Here is a 26,284-nt window from a genome sequence, read left to right as displayed (position 1 = left end):
TGGGGAAAATACTGAACTGGTTAACAGATGTCACGGACTTTTAACGGTTAACAAAGTGGAGAATGCCATCAGACTGCATTAAAATGCTGTTGCATTGAATTTCATTGGAGTGATGTAAGTGGATTGTGAAACAAATAATAGTCAGCTTCAGTGTTAGGTTATGTTGCAGTGGCAAATATCTTATTAATATAAACAAAAATCTCAGCAATTATTTTTTTTTACCTTAGACAGGCCTTTTTTTTCGCGATTCATTTTCAATCAGCAGATGCCACAGCAGTGCTCATGCCTGAATGTATTAAAGCTGGATAGGTCATATTTCGTGTAACTACAGTATAAAAATACAAACAGCAGCAGTCACATCTAAAATAGCTTGAAATTTCAAGGGGTGCTGTGACGGCCTGTCATTTGCCAACCCATGCACCCACACAAACACGTTAGATTTCAACCTGTTCTGAACGGTGGAGGAAAAAAACACTGAACATCAATTATTTTGTAAAAAATATTTTAATGCACCATTAATAAAGGGTCCAACGCATTAATACAAGAGAAATATTGCAAATAATATTAAAACTTTAAATCAAATGAAAACAAATAAGATAACTGAATGATAGGTATGTACAATTATTTTCTTGCAATGGGAAGTAGGAAAAGGATGAACATATTTACAGACTAGAACCAGTGTGTTTCTACGAGAAACAAACACCTCTACATTATTTACATGTAATTCTTTATCTTTTTTGTCCTTTTCGTTTTGTTTTTATGGTTACACTTCTGTGGATCAGTTTTTACTGAACGACTGCGGTAGATCTACATATTTTACAGGTCTTCCTCTGAAAGGAACACAATGCTGGCAATGTCCTCTGACAAGGTGAGGAAAAAAGGGAGCAAAGATGAAATGTCACGTCCACTATATGGCAGAGCAGAGAGAGAGAGAGATTACAGAGTAATACGAAAAGGACAGAACAGAAGGAACAGCATCTCTGCACATGCACATCTCTCAGAGGAATTGGGACATCCTTTTTGTGGTGAAGTATTCACATCAATTTTTGGATTCTGGATCTTTCGACAAATGCGCTATGAGGAAATATACATTTTATGATCATATTCTCCTAAGCAGAGTAGTTACAAGCCCCGCAATAGCGTGCTTTGTCTCACAACGTGTCCCATTCCTTCACAATTCTTCAGTTGGCTACAATAATATCAATGCCAAAAGAAATATCAATATTTCCATTATTTTGCTAAAATATCAATGCACATATATTTCAGCACACCAAAAAGACAACCTTCTCTGTCCTGTCCTCCTCGTATTGCTAAAAACTATGAACGAAAGTGGTATCAGTTCATATGAGGGGTGTATTAAAATGATGGCAGGTACATGATAATCTCCAGAATAACAGTTTTTACAGTGTACTGGCATTGTAACATCTAATTTGTAAAAAAATAAAATAGTTAATGTACAATGTAACAACTTACAATACTAGAACATTTTCATTTGTAAAGTTAGAGAATACCAGCGCTTTATGATGGAAAAGAAGGAGGCATTTTTAATTAAGGTTGCTTCAGTTCTGAGAGAAACATGTGCACCAAAACAACTTAAAAAAAAAAAAAATCAGGCAAGTGACTATGCAGATAATCAGAAAAAGGTGCAGCAACAGCTCTGATCTAAATTAACAGACAGGCATCAGAACAGGGACAATAAATAATAAACTAAAATGATTACTCTCTCTCTCACAGCAGGGGTGAAAAGTCCCTTGCTCTTGGAAAAAGACCCAGATTTTAAGGGTGTTTGCCTCTGTCAAACGTTGTGCATAAGTGAGCGGAATATGTGTGTGTAGTTGTTGAAAAACTTCAAAGCATAGACCTTGGCAAAACAACACCATCCAACACAGCTGCACCAGGAGGAACAAAATTAGATAAGAGTCAGGGTAGAAGAAAAAAAAAAAAAAACTTAACAGGTGGAACTGGAGGTGTTGCGGCAGTGCTGAGATCCCAATCACCCTGGGCCAAACATCTGATTAAACATCTCGACACATCTGTGCCTGTATAGAAGCTTTTCAAAGAGTCTGATGTTCTCCCATCATACACTACCTACATTGTTGTGCGCCGAGAAGGGTAGCTTGTGGGCCAGGGAAGTTGATTGGCAAGTCATGTATCAAGGGAAGGTCTTGGAAACTTTTAGTTGAGGGTTCCTCTGCAGTTCTCCGTGCCACACAGACATGGGATTTTGTTCTCTTCAATGGGGAACTTGTAATCATATGTGATCTCCTCATTCACACCGATGGGCTGCTTGGAGTATATGACGATCTTCTTCTGGGACTCAATGGTGATCACTTTGGCATAGCAGTTGGGCTGTGAGATAGTACATGAAACCATCAATGAGATGCAGAACATATATGGGCTTCCTGAATTACATTCTCTCCCATAGGAGAGTTGGGTAATTTATATGATGCAGTTCTGTTCTGCTCTATGGCAGGGGTCTCCAACAGGTGGACTACAGTGTGAATGCGGAACGCAAGATGCGTCCATCCGGACCGCGAAGCCTTTTGACATAATGAAATAAATAAATGCTAAACGCTATTTTCTAATAAAATCGATGATTCTAATAAAATTATGTTTTCAGGAGTACTTATTTTAATACGGCTTAGTGTGAGGATTAAACTTCAAAAGGCAATGATTTCATTGGCTAAATATGAGCACTGCAAGTTTCAAAATCAGCTTGCTGATGTGCTTTCCAGGGAAACAGCTGTATTTCTATTATTCTAAAAGCGCCTCCTGCTTGCAAAGAATGAATTTGTCATTTCAATCAGCCCATCTGCGGTTTTCCTTCAGACCGATGTGAAAATCAATGCATGCTTTAACATTACAAACACACTGTAAATGTGAACTGGTGGATTGACAATACATTATAAAAATGTAAACAATTAAAACAGTAACATATTTGTATGTTATTTAATATAATTATTTATTGGTAATTTAAATGAAAATAATAATTGATACTTTTGACTCCATTTTCTTAAAAAAAAAAAAAAAATGCTTTAAAAGGCTTAAATGTACAATTTATCATTTTATAAAACTTTTGCTTTATGTGAAAACATGTTTCCGAACTGGAAATCATGCTTTTTACAGTCATTTTAAATTTTATTAATGCAGGTCTTAAAAAAGTCTTAATTTTGACTTTAAATATCCTGCAGATATACTGGTCTGGCAAAATGATCAATTCATGTTTTTAGGTCTAGAATTGTCCAGACCTCGGCTGGTGAGGAGTGTGTTTATTACTGGACTACAAGCAATTTTAGTTGAAGAATCCTGCTCTATGTGTGAGCTCATTTTCTGTTGCTGAAGGTGATGGTCACCATTATGATGCAAACACAAATTCCATTCACATCTAGAAGGAGAAAAAAAATTTGCCTTTTTCTTCACTTTTACAAACTATGTAAAGACCAGACCAGACTTTACACAAGTCTTATCAGAACTAAATAAGAACATCCAGCAGCTGCAGGAAAGCACATTAAATGGAGGACAAAAATCTGCAGATATGTGAACAATCTGTGAACATTCATATTTATAACAGGACTTGACAATAAGGACTATCTCATGGACAAGGGTCAGCATGAAAGATGTTTGGAACAGCTAAGGGAATGGTCACTGGCACAGATAAAGAGAAGTTATGTTTTAGTAAGAGATTTGGAATCGTAATACAAAGGTTGCGAATTTAAGTCTGTGGCTGACTGAGAATACCATGACTGAGAAGCTCTTGAGCAAGGCACCGAACCCACAACTGCTCCCCGGGCGCCGCAGCGTAAATGGTTGGCCACTGCTGTGTGTGTGTTCACGGTGTGTGTGTGTTCACTACTATGTGTGTGTGCACTTTGGATTGGGTTAAATGCAGAGCAAGAATTCAGAGTATGGGTCACCACAGTTGGCTGTATGTCAGTCACTTTTACTTTCAATAAGGTAGAAATTGAGCGTGTTCCTCATTCCTCATAAAGCTTATGTTTGTAAAATGGCACAGCTTTTTAAATATTTAAAAGTAAACTCTTAACATCAGTCAGTCAAGCATTGAACTTCAGTAATTAGAAATACAATTTGGTAACCATGTATGAATGCATATTTGTAATTTTTACTGAACTTAGAACTGTTAGTAGGGCTTAAGATATTGTTGGTCATTTAGTGTTTCTGTAAAAAACCTACCAATAACACTGAGAAGTTGGTAATAATACTAATAATAATCCATTTACATCGAGTCTTTGTGCTAAGCTAGGCTAGTGGTGGGTGCGTCAACACTTACAGAACGCAGAGAAATGAAAAAGGTATGTATGGACTTATCTAACTCTGGGGGATAATGTGAATAAGCTAAAGTTCCAAAAAGTCGGAGTGTTCCTTTAACCTAGATCACCTTCAGTTTAATGCAAAACTGATGGTGGGTTTATATAAATGGATACGTATGCAACACTAGCAGGGTACTTACCGTGCAGCAGTGGTTAATAAACCGAGCCAAGTTGCCACACTTGGTGGCGTCAATAATAGTGTCATGATCGACACGGAATAGGTAGCTGCTCCCGATGCCTTCTTGGGCATATCGCTTCTCCCGATTATCAGCAACCATCTACAAATGGTGCAACAATCACACAATTACCTCCAACAAATAAACAAGTATGTTTTCCTCAAGAGGAACCAAACTCACTTCCTGGTATAGACCATTTAATAGATGTAACTTATCCTTCAGCTTGAAGGCTTACCTGTCTGATACTCTGTCCCACATATTCAATGACCATCTCATCTGCAGCGATAGGTTCCATGGCAAACAGGCCCCATTCATGGATACGGCTGCGGCCAAACCTCAGTTGCTTCTTACGAAACTGGAAGCAGATGAATTACAAGCATGAAGACATGTAAACACCAATAGGACTGACTATGTTTAAAAGCACAAGAATACCATATGAACATTAACCCCATTTTTGGCCATTTTCAGAATGAATAACCATGGTTAAGATAATATTTTGGCTATTAACATTCTAAATAAGACCGATGGATTTAAATTTGGATTATGCACACATCTTTTCATTATCTTTTATACTGCTGTTCACAAGTTTTGGGTCAGTAAGATTTTTGAATGTTTTTTAAAAAAAAGCAGCCTTTGCTCTCAAAGGCTGCATTTATTTAATAAAATGCAAAAATACAGGTTAAGAAAAGTAGTATTTAAATATTCTAATTTGAAAAATGTATATATTTAAAAAACTTAATGTTTTCCTGCCAGGGCAAATTTTCAGCAGCATGACTTCAGTCTTCAGGGTCACATGATCCTTCATAAATCATTCTTAATATGCTGATTTGCTGCTCAAGAAAAAAGTATTATCAATGTAGAAAACATTGGCTGCTTGATATTTTTATGGAAATTTACCTTTTTTTCTGGATTTTTTAATGAACAAAGTTTTATATATAAATATTTTATAACATTATAAATCTCTTTACTGTTACTTTTGATCCATTTAATGCTTCCTAGACCAAATATGATACAATATAAACACATACACAAAAAATCTTCCTGAATGATCTTACTGGAATGACATGAGGGTGGTTAAATGATGACAGAAAATACTGATTAACACAAGATGTCCCTGGGCTGGAGCATTCCTATCAGTCTAAACATTGTTGTATAAACATACTTCTTTTTTCCAGCCCATATGAAGCCTTTGTGTGAAGTACCTCCACACCTGCTGTATAATAAACCAACGAGACCTATGTCTGCCCTTTTCTAACATATGAAGTGTATTAATTCATTCTTTCATCAAAGAACAATGCGATCCAAAGATAAGACCTGCTTTTAAAGGAACACCTTTTATCTTTTATCTTGTCAATCATAGCAACAGATAGAACCACTGATAAGGCTCAGCCAGTCAGGGTCACTGACACAGGAGTCAGTAGACTTTACTGATCTGATTGGGGGGAGTATGAATTATACTACAAATAGACATGTCAGGGCAATGTGCCCACAGATGCCATCCACTACACGGGCATTGCACTTACATTAAACCCTGAACAGAACGCTATCAATTACTACAACTGAAAACAAGCTGAGGGGAGTTCAAGGAACTGAAGGAGTTGTGAGGTCAATGTAATAAAAGTGTTGATCGTATGATCGAGGTCAAGGTTGTGTCAATGAACTAAAGAACTTTACCTTCAGCTGGTTCAATTTCAACAGGTCCGAGTCCATCACTGCTGGAGTGCCAATAGCACTGAGGAGACGCCGCTGCTCGGAGCGCCTTTCTGAGAGCACACGATTCGAGCCCTATGACAGACAGAGAGAGAGAGAGCTGCTCAGATGGATACCAACTACTGACCCAAACTTTCTCCCATATTCATGCTGAACAAAGTAATTTAATTCAGTCAAAAATATTTTAACTACAGTATGTTCATTTAAATCTCACGTCTTCACAATAAAAAAACAAACAAACAAGACTTCAGTTACAAGTGCCACACACATTTGAGTTAAACCATAAGGTGAACCTACTGCAGTATCATAGTCTCCAGCTTCCTGGACAGTCACAGGCTGGTCTAGCTCAAGGTAGACGTCTTTCTCCTTGCGGCTGATGGCATAGTAGCCTTCACTACGAGCACAGCCTGTGACGTGCTCTCTTAGCTGCCTATCTGCGGTCTTCTTCTTTCGCCGGGGGTCAGGGATGTTGGTGAGTAGAGGCAAGAGGTTAAGGGAGCAAACCTTGGGAAAAATGCACTTTTAAAGCAGCATCAATGTGTAAAGTTGTACGCTTATACACTTGTTTACTCTTTAAATTTGGTATTGCAGTACTGATAATACTGTTGGCTGCTGCATTAATAATAGAAGCACCGGTTTGCTGGTATAAACCATGCATTTAAATTCTGAGGTAGCTGTAAGGATATTGGTATGAGGGACCCAGTGTGTGTCGTTGAGCCAGTCCGTGCCGTGATCATCTTGCAACAGTTTCTCATAGGTGCTCTTCAGGAGCCTCAAATCTTCCTGGTCCAGGCCTGTGTTCCAGATGTCATACAGGATGGTCATCTGCTCAAACTCGCTACGGTTTTTGTAAGAGAGGCATGGTGCGGGAGCTGGTGTGGGCATGTGTTTGGGCCGTCGCTGAGTCGAGGGGGTCAGGCCAGCTTCCTGCAGGAAAAGTCGTTCGCTCTTTCTAACCTCTTCCTTTTCAAACTCCAGCGATCTCTCCAGACCGAAGTCAGAGTCTCCTGAGTCTGAGCTGGAACTGGAAAGCTCACCAGACTCCAACTGTTCCACATCCACAACTTCTTCATATTCCTGACAATAGAGTATGTTAGGAAAATGTAAGCAAACTGACAAAATGCACACAAAATGCAGACCAAATGGGGGATATTCTGCCACTATTTGACAAACTTAACAGTATTGCCCAACAATGCAGAACTGTTGGAAGCAGTTCAAGCTCTGTGGGTTTGTAGGAGAAACTGTCATATCGCAACAGCCTGAAACATTCCAGCGTGGTCAAATTACTTCAACAGTGCTACACTGAAAATACTCAGTGGCATTCAACTAGGATATAGACCTTTGAGAAAATATATATATACAAACAATCTAAGATGTTGCAAGGACCAGTGAAATGAGCTTTTCAAGCTTTAAGTTATTTAAACCTAAAATTACAGTCAAGCAACCCTTTAAAAAACATTAGTTACACTAAAAGCTACTAACAAAACACACATTTGAGAGGCATTACAGTCCTGCTAAAATGTTTGGGATCAGTAAGTTTTTTAAAAATCAATTAATGCTACTATTTAGCAAGGATGCATTCAATTGTTTGACAGTCGAGACATTTAGAATGTTACATTTTTGAACTTTCTATTGAATCAAAGAATCCTGAAATCTTTTTTATCAGTTTCCACATAAATATTAAGCAGCACAACTGTTTTAAACACTGATAAAAATATTAAGTGTTTCTATAATACTAAAGTATTTAAGAATGTTTTCTAAAGGATCATATGACACTGGCTATGGTCTTGAGCACTTAGTTTTATTTCTGACTGAGGAATCTGAACGGAGTGTGTAGACATTTGATCTTTTGACATGTGCACACTGCACGAATATTAGGGGTGTAAGAAAATATCGATACACGTGAGTATTGTAATATTTTGATTGACTATACTTCCTCGATTAATCATACAAATGGAGACTTGGTGAGCATAAGAGACTTTTTTCTTACTGACCATACACATTTGAACAGTATTGTTTATCTTATATCAGTGCTTCTCAAACACAGTCCTTGGGGCTCACTGACAAAATGTTTTAGTCTCCCTATTCAACAAACTAAGAAGCTGATGAAACAGGTGTTTTAATAAGTGCGATATCTTAAACATTCTGGTAGGTCGGTTCCCCTCATCTAAACATTCTATAATAAATTATAACATATACACTTCGGATTATAATTGTTTTACAATCCAAGCTGTATTTATCATTCAAAAAGTGGTAAACTGAACTGCTGCAGAGGTTTAAAAGGCGTTTATAAAAGATAATTCATTGGAGTTTTAGAATTAAAAAAAAAAGTATCACTACATGTTGAGAAGTAGTGGCTTGTTAGTGGAACATTTCTAAAATGTTTTTAAAAAATGTACAACTACTGTAATTGATGCTTAAGGGTGAATTCAAATTTTTTAATGAGAACCAGACAGAAGCACAAACCTCTAACTTCCTTTTCCTCTGTTTCTTGATCTGTTTCTCCTTCTGCTTCTTGGAGATTTGCAGTTCCTCATTTTCTTTGTCCTTCCTACTTCTCTTCTTGCTCTTCCCTTTCCCCTTCTCTTCCATCTCCGTCTCTTTGCTAATCGATCCTCTCCTCTTGTGCGGTGGCCCGATTGTCTTGGTCTGCGTCTCAGCCGTGTCCCTGGAGTCGCACAGCAGGCCCATCTCAGAAAGGTCCTCGTATAGTTCTGGGGCCTCTCCTCTTGCGGCTAGAGCATCCCCGATGACCTCTTCAGGGGCTTCCTGAACACCGTGCTGGTTGAGGTCGGCAGGGAGCAGGACTGTGGGGTCATGTTTCGTCCTCTTTTGCGGAGATGTGAGGTGCAGAGGAGCAGGAGTTTTAGAATAGTTGTGCTCCTGCAGGATGAACAGACCCTCTGGATCCAGGAGTGGTTGGCGTGGGTGCGGGGCGAAGAAGTCGCCTTCTTCCTCCTCAAGCTTGTGCTCCTCTGCCTCATCGGAGGTCTCAGTTTCTTCAGAGTCAATATCTGCCTCCGGGTCCATTTTCAGTGCCACATCAGCCAGCACCGACAGGTCAGGCTTGGGGGCAGAGGCCAGCTGCAGCAGGCTGGACACTCCCAGCTGCTCCCTGAGTTTCAGCCGCTGCTCCAGCTCCTCTTCATCCTCCTCTTCCTCCAGAGCGGGATGCAGGTGAGGGGCGGAAGCCGACTGGCTGAGTGTCCGAGGGCGACCACGTGCACGACCCTTCTGTGTGGTTGAAATATGGATGGGGTCCTCGTAGGCCACTTTGACCAAGGAGGCATGGTCCAGCGGAAGGTTCTGGACAGTGAGGCAGACGGGTGCTGGGGGTGTTCTGGGAGAGTCTTTGCCACGTTTGGAGGAGGTTTTGGCAGTGAGAGTTTGTGGGGATGAAGGGAGACCTGGACCTTTTTTGGGTTCATCAGGCCGCAGGGAACGCACCGGTGGAGGAACGGTAAGAACGGAAGAAGGGGAAGCAGGGGAGGAAAGGGTGTTACTCTCGCTGGGACGAGAAGCAAACGGCAGGAGCATCGGGATGGGCTTGGAGGAGCCGGCTGGAGCAGTTGATGTGGGCGTGCTTCTGGGAGAAGCGGAAGTAGGAACATCTGAGGCTTGTGAGACAGGAGTGGGAGATGGAGAGGGTGAAGATGATGACAGAATGGAGGGTTTAACCTCATGCTCTTCCATTGAGAAAGAAACAGTTTTGCGCCGTTTCTTGAGTGGGGGAAGGAGGAGAATGGGTGAAGGAGGACGGGGATATGGAGAAGACTGAGGCACAGCTGTGACCGTTTTCTCTTCTTCTGGAAGTGAAAAAGAATCAAGTGAACAAAACATCACACTTTAAAAAAAATAAAAAAATAAGGAAGTTTAAACTTAAGCTCATTAACAGGATAGTCCACTCAATTTGGTTCTTACTTACTCAACCTAACGTCATTTCAAACCTGTTTGACTTAATTCTGTGGAACACAAAAGAAGATTTTTTGGTTTCCATTGACTTCCATTATATGGCCGAAAAATACAATCGAAGTCAATGGGAAACGAAACTGTTTGGTTATCGTTATTCTTCAAAATATATTTTGTGTTCAGCAGAATACAGGAAGTCAAACAGGTTTGGAATGACATGAGAGTAAGGTGGTGAGTAAGGCCCCACCCCATTTTTACCCATCAACCATACACTTCCCCTACGGTGTTCAATTGAAGAGGTAGCGCTGTCTTGATTCTCTTTTGTTTGAAAATGTAGGGGGAAGGGCCAGACAGCCCGCCAAATGGAATTGGGCCTAAGTGATAACAATTTTCATTATTGGTTCCCTAAAATGTTTTTTTTTTTGGGGGGGAAAGGATCTTTAACTGACCTTGTTTGATCTCTGCAGCAATCACTGATGATTGGTCAATGCTTGCTTTGTCCCTGTAAGACACAGACATAATGCATGTCAACATATCTGTGAAGACACAACTTTCTTCACACTATCAGTTCTCGAAGAGGGATGTACCTTCCATCCTTCTCTGCATCTATAGCCGGCACGCTGTCCATCGTAGATTCATCCATTGTGTCCAAGGACTCACTCTCAGCGGCCTGTTCACCGTCTTCTTCATCTTCCTCATCGGAGGAAGAGGATGATGCTGAGGATGATGCAGATGAGCTCTCAGAAGAGGAGGAGGAAATGCTTTCATCATCACTGTCTGCGCTAAGGGCTTCATCTTAAAACATGAGAAACAGAGAAAATAAATTAAAATAAAGAGCACATAGCAACAAGGACTCAAATTAATAAGCACAGTTCAAAAAAAAACAAGACAGCTTCATACCTTCTGACTCATCCACTTTGTCACTGTCTTCATCCTCCTCCTAAACATAAAACAATGAGGAAACACCATTCATAATAACATGTTTGCACTCATCTGTTGGGAGTTATGAGACTTGCTACACAGAAATTTGAAAAGAAATGCTGCCATCTAGCCATTATTCGTTGAAATAACAAGTATTACATATTCTGCAAAAAAAATCATATTTTCACCTTGATAGAATTATTGCTTTATAGGTATCACACATTGCATTGTGACAAGAAATAAAAAAATATTATTCACATCAAATATTGATGACATTGTACCATATTTTGTAACGATTTAAATTAACACTGATCTGTCACTCATGAACAGAGAAATATTTAAATTTGTAGATATGGAAACAATTCCAGAGATGTTATGCATGTTATTTTATTCTTTGTAAAATTATATATATATATATATATATATATATATATATATATATATATACATACACACACACACACATATATATAAAGAATTAAATATTACCATTATTCAATTTATATATATATTTTTCATTCTGAATATTCAGTTATAATTTTAAACAGTGCTTTTATCATTAACTAAAGGTTTTTTTTTTTTTTTATTTAACTGGAATAAATTAGAAAATAAAATGTAAGTATTGGATTACCAAAAAAATTAACAGGGTTCCCACACCTAGATTAAAGGGTAAGTTCACCCAAAACTGAAAATTGTGTCAATAATGACAAATACATTTTGGTCCAAAAATAACAACTTTATTCAGACTTTATTTTTTGGACCTAAATGTATTTTTGATGCTTCAAAAAATTGTAACTGACCCTCTGATGTCACATGGACTACTTTGATGATGTTTTTCTTACCTTTCTGGACATGGACAGTATACTGTACACACAGTTTCAATGGAGGGACTGACAGCTCTGGGACTAAATCTAAAATATCTTAAAATGTGTTCAGAATATAAACAGAGGTCTCACTGGTTTGGAATGACATGAGAGTGAGTTACTAATGACATAATTTTCATTTTTCGATGAACTAACCCTTTAACTTCAAATTCAAGGACCTTTCAAGGACTTTCCAGGTCCAGTACCCTCAAATTCAAAGACTTAATGTGGGGACAAATTTCAAGTGAGAGAATATACTTTCAGTTTTTCTTGCCTCAGGGGTTTACATTATCTTAACAAGCAAAGCAATTTAACATTAATTTCCGTGTGTGTCTGTGAAACATAATGGTACCATCCTTGTAGTTTTGTGCACGCATGAACGCCATGTAGGGTGACCATATTTTAGTTTTCCAAAAAGAGGACAGTGGGTGTAGGCGGGACGGAGGGGAGGGGAGGGCTGGGGTGTGGTTGGTTAGTGGTTAAAGTAGTACCCAAAGTAATACAATGACCAGATCTCAAATATCAAAACTGAAAATTTAATTTCCATACCTAAAATACATAATTTAGTCACTGTTATGCATATTGATCATAAACACAGCTAAAAAGCTTCCTACCAGTGGCCCTCTTTCACAAAACTTAACATCTAGCACAGTTTTATCATAAGCAGAATGCAAAATGTTTCAATACAAGCATTTTAATCAAATGTAATTAAGCAACAATTCAAACCTTTAACCTATGGGAAAAATCAACCCATTAACAATTGAAAAGTAGTCATAGAAAAAAAAAACCTGCAGTCAACACAAGCTGCAGGAGTCAGATTCGACTGTTCATGGGTTGAGGAGAGAGAGATGGCTGATTCAAAAGGGATTTAAATGTATTAATAGCGGCTCCCTGATGTGCAAAAATTATGCAATATGTTTGCAGGGAGCGAGAGGGATTGGACACAAAAATCACGGGAGCGGGCAATAATGGTCAGAAATTCAGTGGGAGCGGGATTAAGAAATCAGTCCCTCGGAGATACAAAAAAAATGCACTGGCGACTGTAGAAACCAAAAGCCCAACTCCTGACATTTTGGGCAATTCAGAAATCCCGGCCAGACTCATTTTTTTGTAGTCCAAAAAGGAAATGTCCATGAAAAAAAAGGATATATGGTCACTCTAATGTCATGGCAATGTACAACACAAAGTACCTCACTTGCGAAACACTTAACGTAATGCGTAAATGTGCGTAACTAATGTAAATCAAGCAAGCGTATATGTATAGGCCACGAACTGTTGGCGAAATAACATTAGCGGACCTAACAGAATAATATGGATTTTTTTCCAGAAAACTTCTTGCACAAAATAAATTCAAGCACTTTCAAGGACCTGTATCAATGTATGTTTATTTTCAAAACTTTCCAAGGCCTTAAAAAAAAAATCATATTCACAAACTTTCAAGGATTTCAAGGAGCCATGTGAACCACAAATTAAATTGAACAAATTTTAAATAAGTGTAAGTTCTAGCACTAATAAAAAAAATAAAAACCATCAGCCTCTGCAATCCTCTCGTGCAGGGCAAATGAAGCTTGAGTTATAAAGGAGTAATAGAATGCTCCAAACCAGACTGTGCCCACTACGACACAGACTCACACAAAAGACAGACAGAATGGTAAAGAAACCAACCTTCTCAGAGGAGGAACCATCTGATGTTTCTTCTCCCTCGCTGTCCAGATCGTATGGCTTGCGCGCCTTGGCTCTGCTCCTTCTCCTGGCTGCTCCTCTGTCTGCCACACGCCTCTCCTCTGTTCTTCCTGCAGCAGTGTCAGCAGATTTCCCCTGATACGAGTCTGAGAGAGAGCGAGAGAAAAAGAATAGTTAGCAAAGGAAGAATATATATAGAGGTTATAGAAGTACAATTAAGTAAACGTCAGAAACAGAACATTTGAGAGAATTACACTAATGTCATTAATCCAGCTCTAAAACAGCATTAGAGTCGTACCCTCATCTTCCTCATCGGGTGGAGTGGAAGGCCTAGCTCTCTTCAGCTCACCACCCTCGACAAGTTCCTGAGGCTCCTTCCTCTTCACCTGAACAACACATTCCTCATTAGTAACACCATTTTCATATGAGATTATTTCAAATCACGGTAATGAAGTGCACCAGTCTTAATGCAAATTAAATGAAAATATTTAGGTTTCAGTTATAATTTCTTCAAGTCAAACAAAACTTTTATTTTGATGGTTTCTTGTGACTATAATTAAGTATTTAATGCAAAGTTTTTCTAAAATGAAACAGAAATTTCTCTGAATGAATCTCAGAACAGCTGTGGAAATTAAGTTGTGTGTCCATGTCCTCAAATATTGAGGCACAGATGCTTAAAACACTGTTAGAATCATATGTGTGTCTGAGTATCAGACAAAACTGTGACTTCCATATTTCAGCTCTGGGACAGGCTGTTAGATCCATATAGAGTAAAAATGTCCAGAGCTTATCAACATAAATTTTCATGGCAATTGCAATGTGATATTGTTTATCACCCAACCCTTAATGAAGGATAAAGATCAATTTGCTTTAGGACCATTATGAAAGTTCCCTTACGATGGCCTCTAGGGGGTGAAATAACTCGCAAATGTTGGAAACAGTTTTGAGATGTTATATAGGTGGGAAATAAGATCAAGCACCTTAAAAGAAGGCAAACACAAGGCCCCCCGCAGGGAGAAACCCTCCATGCCTCCACTCTTGGCCCAGTCCACCAGAGACATGAGCGGCTCCCGGGGTCGGTTGCTCGTCTTCTCTTCCTTCTTGTCCTCCTCGCGCACCACTGCAACTCCCCGCATGGCTGTCTGGAATGGCTGAGCAAACGAGAGCAAGAGGTGGTACAGTTCATGAACACTGAAGGTCATTCACAAAAACCACACAGAAAGCTCTATGACGTTACCTTAGCTTTCTGTTCCTTGCGGTCCCACCACTCGTCGAAGGTGCCAAAGGCGACATTCTCCACCATCTTGCGGTTCAGGTCCCTCTGCATGATGTTCTTCATCTCCTCGATCAAAGCTGCCAGTACCTGCTGAACTACTGACTCGTAGGGGTTGTGGCCTACTACGGCCATCTGGTCACCTGCCACTCCGTACAGCTCTCCATCTACGCCAGACACTGTGCCGAAGCCAGGTGGAGGATAGTGGGAAGGAAACTGCTGGGGCAGGAGGTGAGGCGGCCAGGGGCTGTGGGGCGGTGGGATGGCGTGATGGTGCGGAAGCTGTGCGGCGTGGGGGTCTGGGTAGGCGTATGGTAAGTGAGAGGGGATGTAGCGGTGGTCTTGGTCATAGTGGGTGGCAACATTCCCGTCTTGGTCCATGTATGGGTGGTGTGGGTGGTGCGGAGGTGCATGCGTAAGGGGTATTGAATGGAGGTGAAATGATGGGGGATATTCAGAGGCGGGCGGGACTTCTCCAGTGGGTGCCGTAGAGCTGTTGGAGGAGGCCATTCGCATCTGGTGGAGACGACTGAGCATGTGTGTCTGCATCTGGAATGACATGGGTGCTCCTCCGCAGTACTGGCTCATGAGCTCCATGGAGCTGGCGTAGTCGTACATGTGATGTGGCAGGGGAGGAGGGTACTCTGGGTGCAGCTCCATGTGAGGAAGCGGAGGTGGTATGCCAGGGGGTGGCGGAGGCTGCAGGGAGAAGCCGGGAAGAGGTGGAGGAGGGAGGTGGGGAGGGTATGATGGCATGGGCAGAGGTGGCATGGTGGCACTAAAGTGCTGGCTGGTGTCCGGGGCAGGACTCGCCGAGGGATCTGGGGTTTGGGAGGGGAGGGCAGATTGTGAGGTGGTGGCCGGTGAAGAGGACGAAGAGGCAGCGGGATGGGGGGTTGCTGTGGTGATGGCATTGTCATCTTCATCGGATATTTCCATATCTTCCCCGGAGGAGTGAGGAGAAGGCTGGAGAGAAGAGGGAGTGGAGAATACAAGTTAAACCCACGGGGTTTGCAGTGGGTCCCCAGGACTGGAAAGGAGAACCACTGAGCTACAGAATTGTACGTGTCAAAGTCTACCAGAGCATGAAAAAGAGCAAAAGCATGTTTAACTTCTGTTAACTTACTGGATCATTTACGTCATGTCAGAATTACTAACGTTTATAAAAATAAAATGCGAGTTCAACTGTGATAGTTCACCAAGATTTCTAATTCCAGCATCATTTGCTCACCCTCATGCATTCCAAAACCTTAAGAATATTGTTTGTCTTTGGAACACAAATGAAGATATTTTTAAATATCAACCATACTCAAGCAACTAGATAGGATTTCATTCCAAGGATTTTCAGTTGATTTAACGAGATGGTTTGTCATGAATATAATTCCGTTTCAGTGTATTTGATTGTAGTATCTCTCAAAAGAAACGCATTGAGACACTTGCTACGTTTACATGGACACCTTTTGCTTCCACTGGAATAAATTCATTCTGACTGACAAATCTGCACGCAGTTTTTACATGAATGTTAAATAACGTGGTCAGGTTGATGTTTATGTCACAAGCTTCTGCTCGGATTTAATCTTTTGACACGCGCACACTGCATGAATGTCGCATACCGTTTTAAAAAGCACACTTGATATTTATCTTTTTCGGGTCCTAACTAGGCAATGACCAGCATGAGTCCTAAACAATGACTGGTGGTTGTTGTCCTGCTCCCCTTAACAGACACTAAGTGAAGAGTGAATTTTAGAATCAGGTGGCACTCATTTATGACACTTTATTTAACAGGAAGAACAACTCTTTCCGAGCGTCATTATACTATTTTTACATCACTGCACTTGCGCAGTACTTGCCAGATTCAAGTTTTCATTCCAATCAAGTGTTTACATGTCATCCTTACCACTCCTTACACTTAGATCAAAATTTAAATCGGATCTGGCCAATTCAATCCAATTGACATGGTTACATGTGACTTTTTATTCTGATTGTGCTTCTGGTCCTATTACAGGATTATTAGGGCCCATGTAAACACAGCTATAGATGTTAAAAACACTGTTAGCATTATGTGTTTGAATTAGTGTATCAGACAAACCCCAACATTCATATTTCTGCTGCGGGACGGGCTATTAGATCAATCCATACAGAGTAAAAATGTCCAGAGCCATCATCATCAACATAAATTTTATTTGTTTTAAAGATAAATTGAAGTCTTCTGGTTTTGGAACCAAACTAAAGTGATTAAATGAAATACAATGATATATTAAATGATATACAACATATTCTGGGTGAACTAATTAACCCTTTTAAGGAAGTCATGAAGATATTAATGCACATAATACTGCTTTATATCAACAGTGAACATCTATATTAATGATAATGGATAACAGGTCTGTTCTGATAGGGTCAAGAACAGCAGAAAAACAATCCTAATGCAAATACAACTAACCATTTAATAATAGTGCATAGTTATAATAGTGAAATAAATAGGCATATCAGCTTTTAAAAAAGAGGGGATGGAATGCTTCCCTTATCTTTCGTTGCTGAGCACTGCCAAATAAATTAATCATGAATCTTAGAGTGTGAACATCTCAGAACATTTTGTAATTTAGCACTAATATATCTACCATAATGTTCAACGCAAATGTAAGCTTCTTGTGGATGTGCGAGACTTTTGAATAATTAGCTGCTATTTACTGGTTGAGGCTTGACGTTTGTGGCTTTGTCACTCTTTCCAAGCCTCTACTCCATTTTAAGTGAGAATACTCTCAACAGTCATTTATGAGCACTCTTCATCTATAACAAACACCTCAATTTATTTTTTACTTCTGGTGTACACTACAGTCTTCAGGTTAACGATGTCCCAGTCATCAAAATTTTAACAAGATATCTTTTCTTTTTTGATAGTACCACAAAAAAACATGATTAAATATATGTGCCGTTTGTGGAGTTCTTTTGGGATCTTTTGGGACCTGGAAAAGGTGGCCCATAACACCAAAAATAACAAGCAGATTCGAATTACAAATGATAGCACCTACCGTTGTTTTACATGTAACATGTAACCAGAAGGGCTCACCTGTGCTTCTCCATTGTAGGTGGGTGGTGTGTGTGGTGCCCTGTGTGAGTCAGAGGTTATGTGCTCCTCCTGCGGCGGCGGCATTTGGCCCTGTAGAGACTCTGGCACTAAACTGTGGATAGTGGGAGTAGAAGAGGCCACCTCCGGAGGCGTTTTCCTGCCTTCACCCACAACACCACCTTGCCTTTTGCCCCTGTTGCGGCGTCCATCTTTCTCTCCTCTCCTCCTCTGAGGGCCTCCTTCCTTCTCTCCCTGTCTCTTATGACTAGGCCTTTCACCATTCTCCTCTCGGAGTCTGTTTCCCCCATTTTCTGTTTTTCCTTTCTCTCGGTCCTCCTCCTTCTCGTCGTCCTCATCATCTGAGGCAAGGAAGGAAAACTTGGCTTTTTGTTCCTTCAGCAACATCTCAATACGTGAATCCAAGCTGCTACTGTGATGCATGAATGGCAGGCTCTCATTGGTGGAGTCAGGCTCCGGGGAGGAGTCACGCTGTGGAGGAGGCGGAGAGAGGGATGCTGTTGAAGAAGGGAGGTGGTGAGGCAGGGAGGTGGAGGATGGGGAGGTGGAGGATGATGGGATTGAGGCATGAGGTGGCGAGGAGGTTGGAGGTGTCCGAGGAGGATGGGGTGGGGTGCTGGGGTAGCGTTTGGGTTTGGTCCACTGTTCTTCTCGGACGGGACTGTCCTGACCAAAGTCAAGAGAGCTGAGCGTTTCCGCAACAGCGGCTGCGATGACGGAGGCCGGCGGGAGGGGAGGAGGTGGTGGCGGTGGTGCCAGAGGCATGTGGTGAGAATGAGCACGGAAGTCATTGTCCATGCCTCCTCCCATCCCAAAACTACTCTCGCCTGCACTCTGCTGTGGACGGAAAGCTGGCGAGGGCTCAAGCCGGGAGGAAGAAGTTATGTCGTAGGGGGACAGATCTTTAGACGATGAGTATCCTCCATAAGAGGTGGCAGAGGGAGGGGAGAGGCTGTTGGATGAGTGGTGGCTGGAGTTTGAGTGGCCTCCGTAACGTGGATCAGAGCTGTTATATTCTCCTTCTCTGTCTCGCTCCCATTCCCGATCTCTGCTGCTCCTCCGCCGACTCGATCCGCCTCCACTGCTGCTGTGGTGGTTGTGTGAGTGATGGTGGTTCCGATGCCTTCCGTGATCTCCCGTGCGGGAGCCTGAGCTGTCGCGCCGGTGGCCCCTGCCATCCCTTTCCTCCCGCCGATCAGCATGATGCAAGTGATGTGAATGGAAGGATTTGGAGGTTGACGAGGAGTTTGTATCCTGTTGGAAGTGGTAAGAAGAACGTCGGGAGCTTATCCCGCCTCCATAGCGCCCGCCTGAGTCTCTCTCCCGATCCCTATCCCTGTGTCCCCTTTCTCTATCTCGGTCTCTCTCTCTATCGGACAGCGGAGGTGGCTCAAACAGAGGCCCTGGAGGTGGCATGGGTGGATGCAGCGGCATGGGCATCCCTGAACCTCCAACACTGGGATACGGATAAGGAGGTTCGTTAGGTCTAAAGGGGGCTGATGGAGGATATCCCGGCCGACCCCTGTGGAACACAGAGGGTTCTTGCAGAGGGGGAACATTTGAGTCTTCATGAAAGCGAGGGGGCTTGAATCCTGATGATGAGGAGACTGCAGAAGAGGAGCAGGAGGAAGATGGAAGCATATCCTGCTGGGGATAACTCTGAGTGCTGCTATAGCCACCGTGCCTGAAACAAAAGGATATTTTCCCAAATCGTTAAAGAAACTTAACAGAGCAACTTCTAATCAAGGTTTTATGTAAATCCGGAGCCAACCTGCCCACAGAGTATCCCGAGTCCTGGGAGAAAGAGGTTCCAGAGCGAGGGGTGTAAGGGGTGCCACCGCCCTGTGAAGAAGCAGAGGAACCCGGCGTAAAGGCTCCTCCCAATGAGGATGGAGGGGTGTCTACGCGCTGGTCTCCTAATCCAGTGTCCACAGAACATGGGGTGGTGCTGCCAGAGTTTAGAGGTGCAGCAGGAGCTGACATCTGGTCTGTGGAGAGTCTCCGCCGGATATCAGACGACTAACAAAAGAAGAAAAGACATAGAATTATTCATTCAGAGAGGGTAAAAATAAAAATTTGTGATACACATTATCAGTTATATTTTTCCAATTATCGGTATTGGTTAATAGTGTATGTATGTAGTTTTCACATGAATTGATCTCAGCCATTAATCACAAAAATCATAACTGTCGATTATTCCCTTGAAATTGTGATTATTAATTACGATTATGACAATTTACACTGAATGATGTTTATACATGTTTATGCGTTTGATGCAACGGCATACTGTATTATTATATGAAAATAAACAAGCTGAAAAACTTTTAGTGCTTTTCTTTAGTATTAAAGCTTAAAATGTCAACTATACATCGGATTTTTTTCTTCTTTAACCTGTTAATTGTCACCCCGTCCCGTATACGGGACACCTACGTTGACTATACTATATTACAATCAAATCTAATCTAATCTTGACAAACTATATATCGTTGGAAAGGTCAGACATTGCATTACCATGTAAATGGTACATCAAATTCATGTTACAAAATGTTTTCAGTCATGAATTATAAAAAATTATGTTTGTATCATGCACATTTATGTCTATCTTCAAAAACATGAGTGACAGTTAACAGGTTAAGTTATAAAAAAATATATATATATTAGGGCTGTCAAATGATTAAAATTTTTAATCAAATTAATCAGAATTTTCAGTGGATTAATCACTATTTGCAATTACACCTGAATCCTAACCAATTTTTTTTTTCTGAAATGCATACCAAAAGATAAATAACAGGACACAAATACATAATTTTCATGTATTGATTCATCAATATGTGGTTCTTTTTTTCTGAATTTCAAAAGTTTAACATTTACTTAGATCAAATTTACCTGAGCACTATATCAAACCAAGCCATTTAACTACAGATAGTGTAAGAGTTTTAGGGGAACCAGTGGTTAAATATAGCCACATATCTATGAAATTATGCATAGAGAAACTCGAAAGAATGAACTCAGAAACACAAACATGCGCCCTCTGCACTCTGGGCACTCTTGTTTTTAGGAGGTGTTCATTTGCTCTGCCACAATACTTTAGGATCGATATTTTCACGTTCTGAAGGCTTCAAGTGCCAGTAAAACCAAGTAAAAATGCATATGCTTTCCCAAACAGCTGTAATTTTCGCTGCATTGCATGTAGGCGTTCTGCGCATGCGCAGTGTGAAACGCAGGACGCTATAACAGGAAGAAGCTCCAGCTTATCACCAAAGTCGTCTCTGTTTATCGAGCTTGGCATGAATGTATTTGAGAGTAACTGGGGTAAAACCTTAAGCTTCTTCTGTGTTTTCGTCGCGGGGCTCGCCGCTGTTTTCGCTGAGATCGACGAGACTTTCCTGACCTGAATAATTTGTCACACTGCGCTTCCGTGAAATGCGTTAAAAAATTTGATGTAATTAATGACAAACAACTAATTAACGTCGTTAACGCGCTATTTTTGACAGCCCTAATATATATACATAAATGGTATTATAGTGTAATACTGAAAATAAAATTAGAAAAACCCTTAAGATGACGTAAGAAAAAAAAAAACATCTTAGCCACACAGAATAACATAAATGGACTTGAATGATTACGTAATTGTGGCATCCATAACTGTAATCACGATTAGAAATTTGATCAATTGTGCAGCCCTACTTTCAATACTGCTGCATTCCTAATAAAAATACATTAAATCGTGTGCTAAACAGGGCCACAGTTATATTAAATATAAGGCCCTGAACTGTGACTGGCCCAGTTAATATTTAGGAAAATGGCTATAAAAATAACTTTTTTTCAAATTAAGACAAAAAATGTTTTATAAAATCCCCTATAGCTCATATTTTTATTATTACAAGGGTGTGGCTACATAATTGTCCCCTTGAGGGAAACGTAAGCAATCATCACAAGCAATCCAAAATTCCTACAGATAAGCGAGGGGAAACAAGATTGGTCACTAAACATCATAATGCTTGTAAACGGGAAAAACATGTCACAAACATGACATATGAAAAAAATGGCCAACTGATAATGAGCCCCAACGCCAGTAGAGTCTCAATGCCAGCAGCCACCATCTACAGACACAAACAGTTTTCATCTGCATTTGGAAAATCTCAATGCTTTGTGCAAGGCTTAATGGCTCTTTTACTTTTAGACATTTTGTGGTCCACTAGTGGGTACAACTCAATCCAAGGAAGGCCATTGCTCTTCAAGGACACCAAGAGACTTTGTCTGGTAACCAAACACACTTATAGGTGATCAAAGCATTATTTCCAGTACGGCTGAGCTAAGGTTTGTTTGGTACTCACTGTATCTGGCTGAGTCGGGGCAGGGGGCTGAAATTTTTCGGTGAGAGCTTTGCCTCCAGTTGGCACTGTCTGAGGGGTGTATGAGCCACCCACGATCAAGTCATAGTACTTCATCCTCTGTTGGCCTAGAAAACACACAATAGAAATCCAACTAGAGTGGCACTTTTAATTGCAATACTGGAAATTTCCGACTTATCCATTACAGTTTCATTATCATTATGTTTCATACATGCAAGAAATAAAGAGATGTCAAAAAAATCAAACAGAAAAACACCTTTGATATCTAGCTGGACATGGACAATGTTTCCCATGACAGAAGTATTGTGCAGGTGTTTGACAGTGTCTTTGGCCCCTCTAGTGCTGGTGAAGAGGACGCGGGCCAAGCCCAAGTGCTTCCGTGTCTTGGGATGAAACAGAATCTCCATTTCCTCGACTTCACCGAACTTAGCGCACATCTCTGCCAGGAACGGCTCTTTGATGTTATCATTCAACCTCGCAAACGTCACTTCCTTAAGTGGTATAGGACCTACGTAATACTCGTCCAACTATGAAGAGCGAAAAGAACGTGAGGAAATGTTTTAGCATGTAAAACAGAGAAATAGACTAATACAAAGAGTTCACCAGAAAAGCAGCATAATAAGTTGAAATTATAAACAAAGAGAGGCATACCTTGAATTTGGGAACTGGCAGTGACAGCTCTGTGTGTCTAGACCAGATTCTGCGGGGTCTTGGATCACGCAAGTCCCCCACAGGCGGGAATCCTGAATCCTAAAAACAAGCAGAACACACAGACTTTACATCAAGTATGCACACACAAAAGTGTAACTACGGTCTGTTTGACCGTTAGGTGTATATGTACGTCCATACCGTTTGACTAAAGTGAATCCCATCATATCTGTAAATTTTCTGAGTAACCCGTCGGATAGCAGGGTCTTGTACGAGCTTATAGCTCTTCCACTGCAGACTGAGAGTTTGCTGAGAGTCCGCCCCACAATCCGGATCCATGCTATCACTGCAGAGAAAGAGACCATAGCAAGATGTTGTGCAGATGCTCTTAATGCTCAATGACTCATGCTGAAAGTATAGTAAGAAAAGCTTTTCACTTAAGGCTCATGCATTTCAACTATCAACTGTCCATCTCTAAAACCTTACATTGTAATCATCAAAACAATAAAAGCAAACAGCGTGACAGATACAGTTCCACAAGGAAAGTTTTCACTTTGTTTATAAAAATAAAAACACGCACACAAAGATGTTTCTATTTAGTGGGCTGTATTTTTTTATCATCAACCTGACAAGCTGATTTTTGCGTCACTTATATCAGAGTTAGAAAAATATGATATATTCAACTTAAAATGTCCCATTTATCACACACAAAGCGTGGAAAATAAAAGCACGGCTCTCCGCTGTGTTTTACGGAGTAATAAACAAAAGGCACTGCAGATATTGTGTATTTTGTACTATCTGACATATCGACTAGCAACAACAACAACAAGCTAACATCATAAACACTGAAGCTGCTAGCTGCTCACAGCGCAAGTTCAACTTCAAAACGATGTGACAGTAGAATACATGGCAAATACTAACGAATTCTAGTAAACAAATTTAGACCCATTCCCAATACTAAACAGAAATATTCCCACACGGTGTGCATGGAGACTCACGCAACGGCGCGCGCGTCTCGAGGAGGATTGCCCGCTAGCTCGCTACAGCTAGGCCTGTATCGGACGGGGAAACAGACGATCCTTAGTTAAAATCTAGCTCCGTTTTAAAGTATGGGCCCTAAATCCGGTCTAAAACGGCGTCGCTTGTATTCCGGTGCAATATCGATGCGGCAAACGTCTTCAGATTTCGCCAGAAAATTAAATATAGTAAAAAGAATAACATAATACAGTAAGCGGCCATCGCGTAACTAACCTGAGAGCCTCGCCTGCTCGCCATCAGTCACTAGAAATAATAACCGTTGCATTGGCACTCGCACTTTCCACATAATTCCCGGCTATTTCCCTTTACTATGCAATATTTAACACATAATGTTAAAAATAGATTGTGGTTATTAGTTTCATAAAATTCACATTAAAATATTTTCCCGACTTTACTTTTTTAGAACAGCTCAACATATTTATGAGGAATGTAAGAGTCAGTGACTTATTTTTGGCGAATGTGCATTTTCGATTAATTTTACGTCATCGAAGTGCGAACTTGATATTGCTGCGTGTACTTAGGTTCACACAGGTGCATCTCAATAAAATAGAATGTCGTGGAAAAGTTCATTTATTTCAGTAGTTCAATTCGAATTGTTAAACTCTTGTATTAAATAAATTCAATACACACAGACTGAAGTGGTTTTAGTATTTGGTTCTTTTAATTGTGATGATTTTGGCTCACATTTAACAAAAACCCACAAATTCACTATCTCAACAAAATTAGAATATGGTGACATGCCAATCAGCTTATCATCTCAAAACACCTCCAAAGGTTTCCTGAGCCTTCAAATGGTCTTTCGGTTTGGTTCACTAGGCTACACAATCATGGGAAATACTGGTGATCTGACGGTTGTCCAGAAGACAATCATTGACACCCTTCATAAGGAGGGTAAACCACAAACATTCATTTTCAAAGAATCTGACAGAGTGCTGTATCAAAGCATGTTAACAAAAAGTTGAGTGGAAGGAAAAAGTGTGGAAGAAAAAGATGCACAACTGATTGAGAGAACCGCAGCTTTATGAAGATTGTCAAGCAAAATTGATTCAAGAATTTCAGTGAACTACACAAGGAATGGATTAAAGCTGGGGTCAAGTCATCAAGAGCCACCACACACAGACGTGTGAAGGAATTTGCTGAACCACAGAAAACGTCAGAGGCTTCTTACCTGGGCTAAGGAGAAGAAGAACTGGACTGTTTCCCAGTGGTCCAAAGTCCTCTTTTCAGGTGAGAGCAAATTTTGTATTTCACTTGAAAACCATAGCCCAAGTTGCTTGAAGTCCAGTGTTAGGTTTCCACAGTCTGTGATGATTTGGGGTGCAATGTCATCTGCTGGTGTTGGTCCGTTGTGTTTTTTCAAAACCAATTAAATTTTGGAGCACTCCATGCTTCCTTCTGCTGACCAGCTTTTTGAAGATGCTGATTTCCTTTTCCAGCAGGATTTGGCACCTGCCCACACTGCCAAAAGCACCAAAAGTTGGTTAAATGACCATGGTGTTTGTGTGCTTGACTGGTCAGCAAACTCACCAGACCTGAACCCCATAGAGAATCTATGGGTTATTGTGAAGAGGAAGATGAGAAACAAGAGACCAAAAAATGCAGATGAGCTGAAGGCCACTGTCAAAGAAACCTGGGCTTTCATACCACCTCAGTAGTGCCACAAACTGATCACCTCCATGCCATGTCGAATCGAGGCTGTAATTGAATTGAAGCAAAAGAAGCCCCTACCAAGTATTGATTACATGTTCCGTAAATGAATATACTTTCCAGAAGGCCAATTCACTAAAAATGTTTTTTTATTGGTCTTATGAAGTATTCTAGTTTGAGATTTGTTTAATTTGTGGGTTTTTGTTACATGTGAGCCAAAATCACAATTAAAAGAACTATAGACCTAAACTACTTCAGTTTGTGTGCATTTAATTTATTTAATACGAGTTTCACATTTTGAGTTGAATTACTGAAATAAACTTTTCCTTGACATTCTGATTTGAGAAGCACCTGTATAGCAAGAATGTGTTCAAATACATAACAATTTTATGACAAATTTATAATAATGTTTTCTTTATTAAACAGTAAAAACAACAAATCTAGAAGATGTTGCACATATGTTATTTATAAATCTAATTCTAATTCTATCCACAAATTCAGAAACACCTATACGTTAGAGGACAGCAGGTGGTGCTGCTACAATCTTAAGTAATTAAACCACATTTATCAATAGTTTATTATTCCTAAATAAAATTGGAGGGTATTTTTTTTACACTAAGGTAGTAAACATAATGGTAGGTAAGA

The 26,284-nt window shown here is 40.5% G+C and overlaps 1 protein-coding gene across 3 annotated transcripts; it reads right to left on the bottom strand.

Annotated features, from left to right (window-relative positions):
- Nucleotides 1–485: 485 nt before the first annotated feature.
- Nucleotides 486–24,247, bottom strand: LOC127950214 (histone-lysine N-methyltransferase SETD1A). Of its 3 annotated transcripts, none has more exons than XM_052547293.1 (21): nucleotides 24,206–24,247; nucleotides 23,156–23,300; nucleotides 22,958–23,056; nucleotides 22,563–22,833; nucleotides 22,289–22,413; nucleotides 19,723–19,970; nucleotides 17,934–19,635; nucleotides 14,828–15,829; nucleotides 14,571–14,741; nucleotides 13,889–13,976; nucleotides 13,573–13,736; nucleotides 11,024–11,063; nucleotides 10,711–10,918; nucleotides 10,573–10,625; nucleotides 8,681–10,020; nucleotides 6,901–7,291; nucleotides 6,512–6,690; nucleotides 6,179–6,289; nucleotides 4,740–4,859; nucleotides 4,469–4,606; nucleotides 486–2,349 (listed from the first exon to the last, which is right to left on the bottom strand). In XM_052547293.1, exons 2-21 carry the CDS (start codon nucleotides 23,291–23,293, stop codon nucleotides 2,176–2,178), a joined length of 6,762 nt encoding a protein of 2,253 aa, XP_052403253.1. In that variant the 5' UTR covers nucleotides 23,294–23,300; nucleotides 24,206–24,247; the 3' UTR covers nucleotides 486–2,175. The 3 variants fall into 3 exon arrangements, with proteins under 3 accessions (XP_052403253.1, XP_052403255.1, XP_052403254.1); XM_052547295.1 differs by lacking the exon at nucleotides 24,206–24,247 and adding an exon at nucleotides 23,953–24,166 and having other exon boundaries at nucleotides 8,681–10,017; XM_052547294.1 differs by lacking the exon at nucleotides 24,206–24,247 and adding an exon at nucleotides 23,953–24,165.
- Nucleotides 24,248–26,284: the final 2,037 nt, after the last annotated feature.

This window comes from Carassius gibelio, chromosome A3, assembly GCF_023724105.1.
Source record: "Carassius gibelio isolate Cgi1373 ecotype wild population from Czech Republic chromosome A3, carGib1.2-hapl.c, whole genome shotgun sequence".
Lineage (NCBI taxonomy): Eukaryota > Metazoa > Chordata > Actinopteri > Cypriniformes > Cyprinidae > Carassius > Carassius gibelio.
This window is presented reverse-complemented; position numbering and strand designations above follow the sequence as displayed.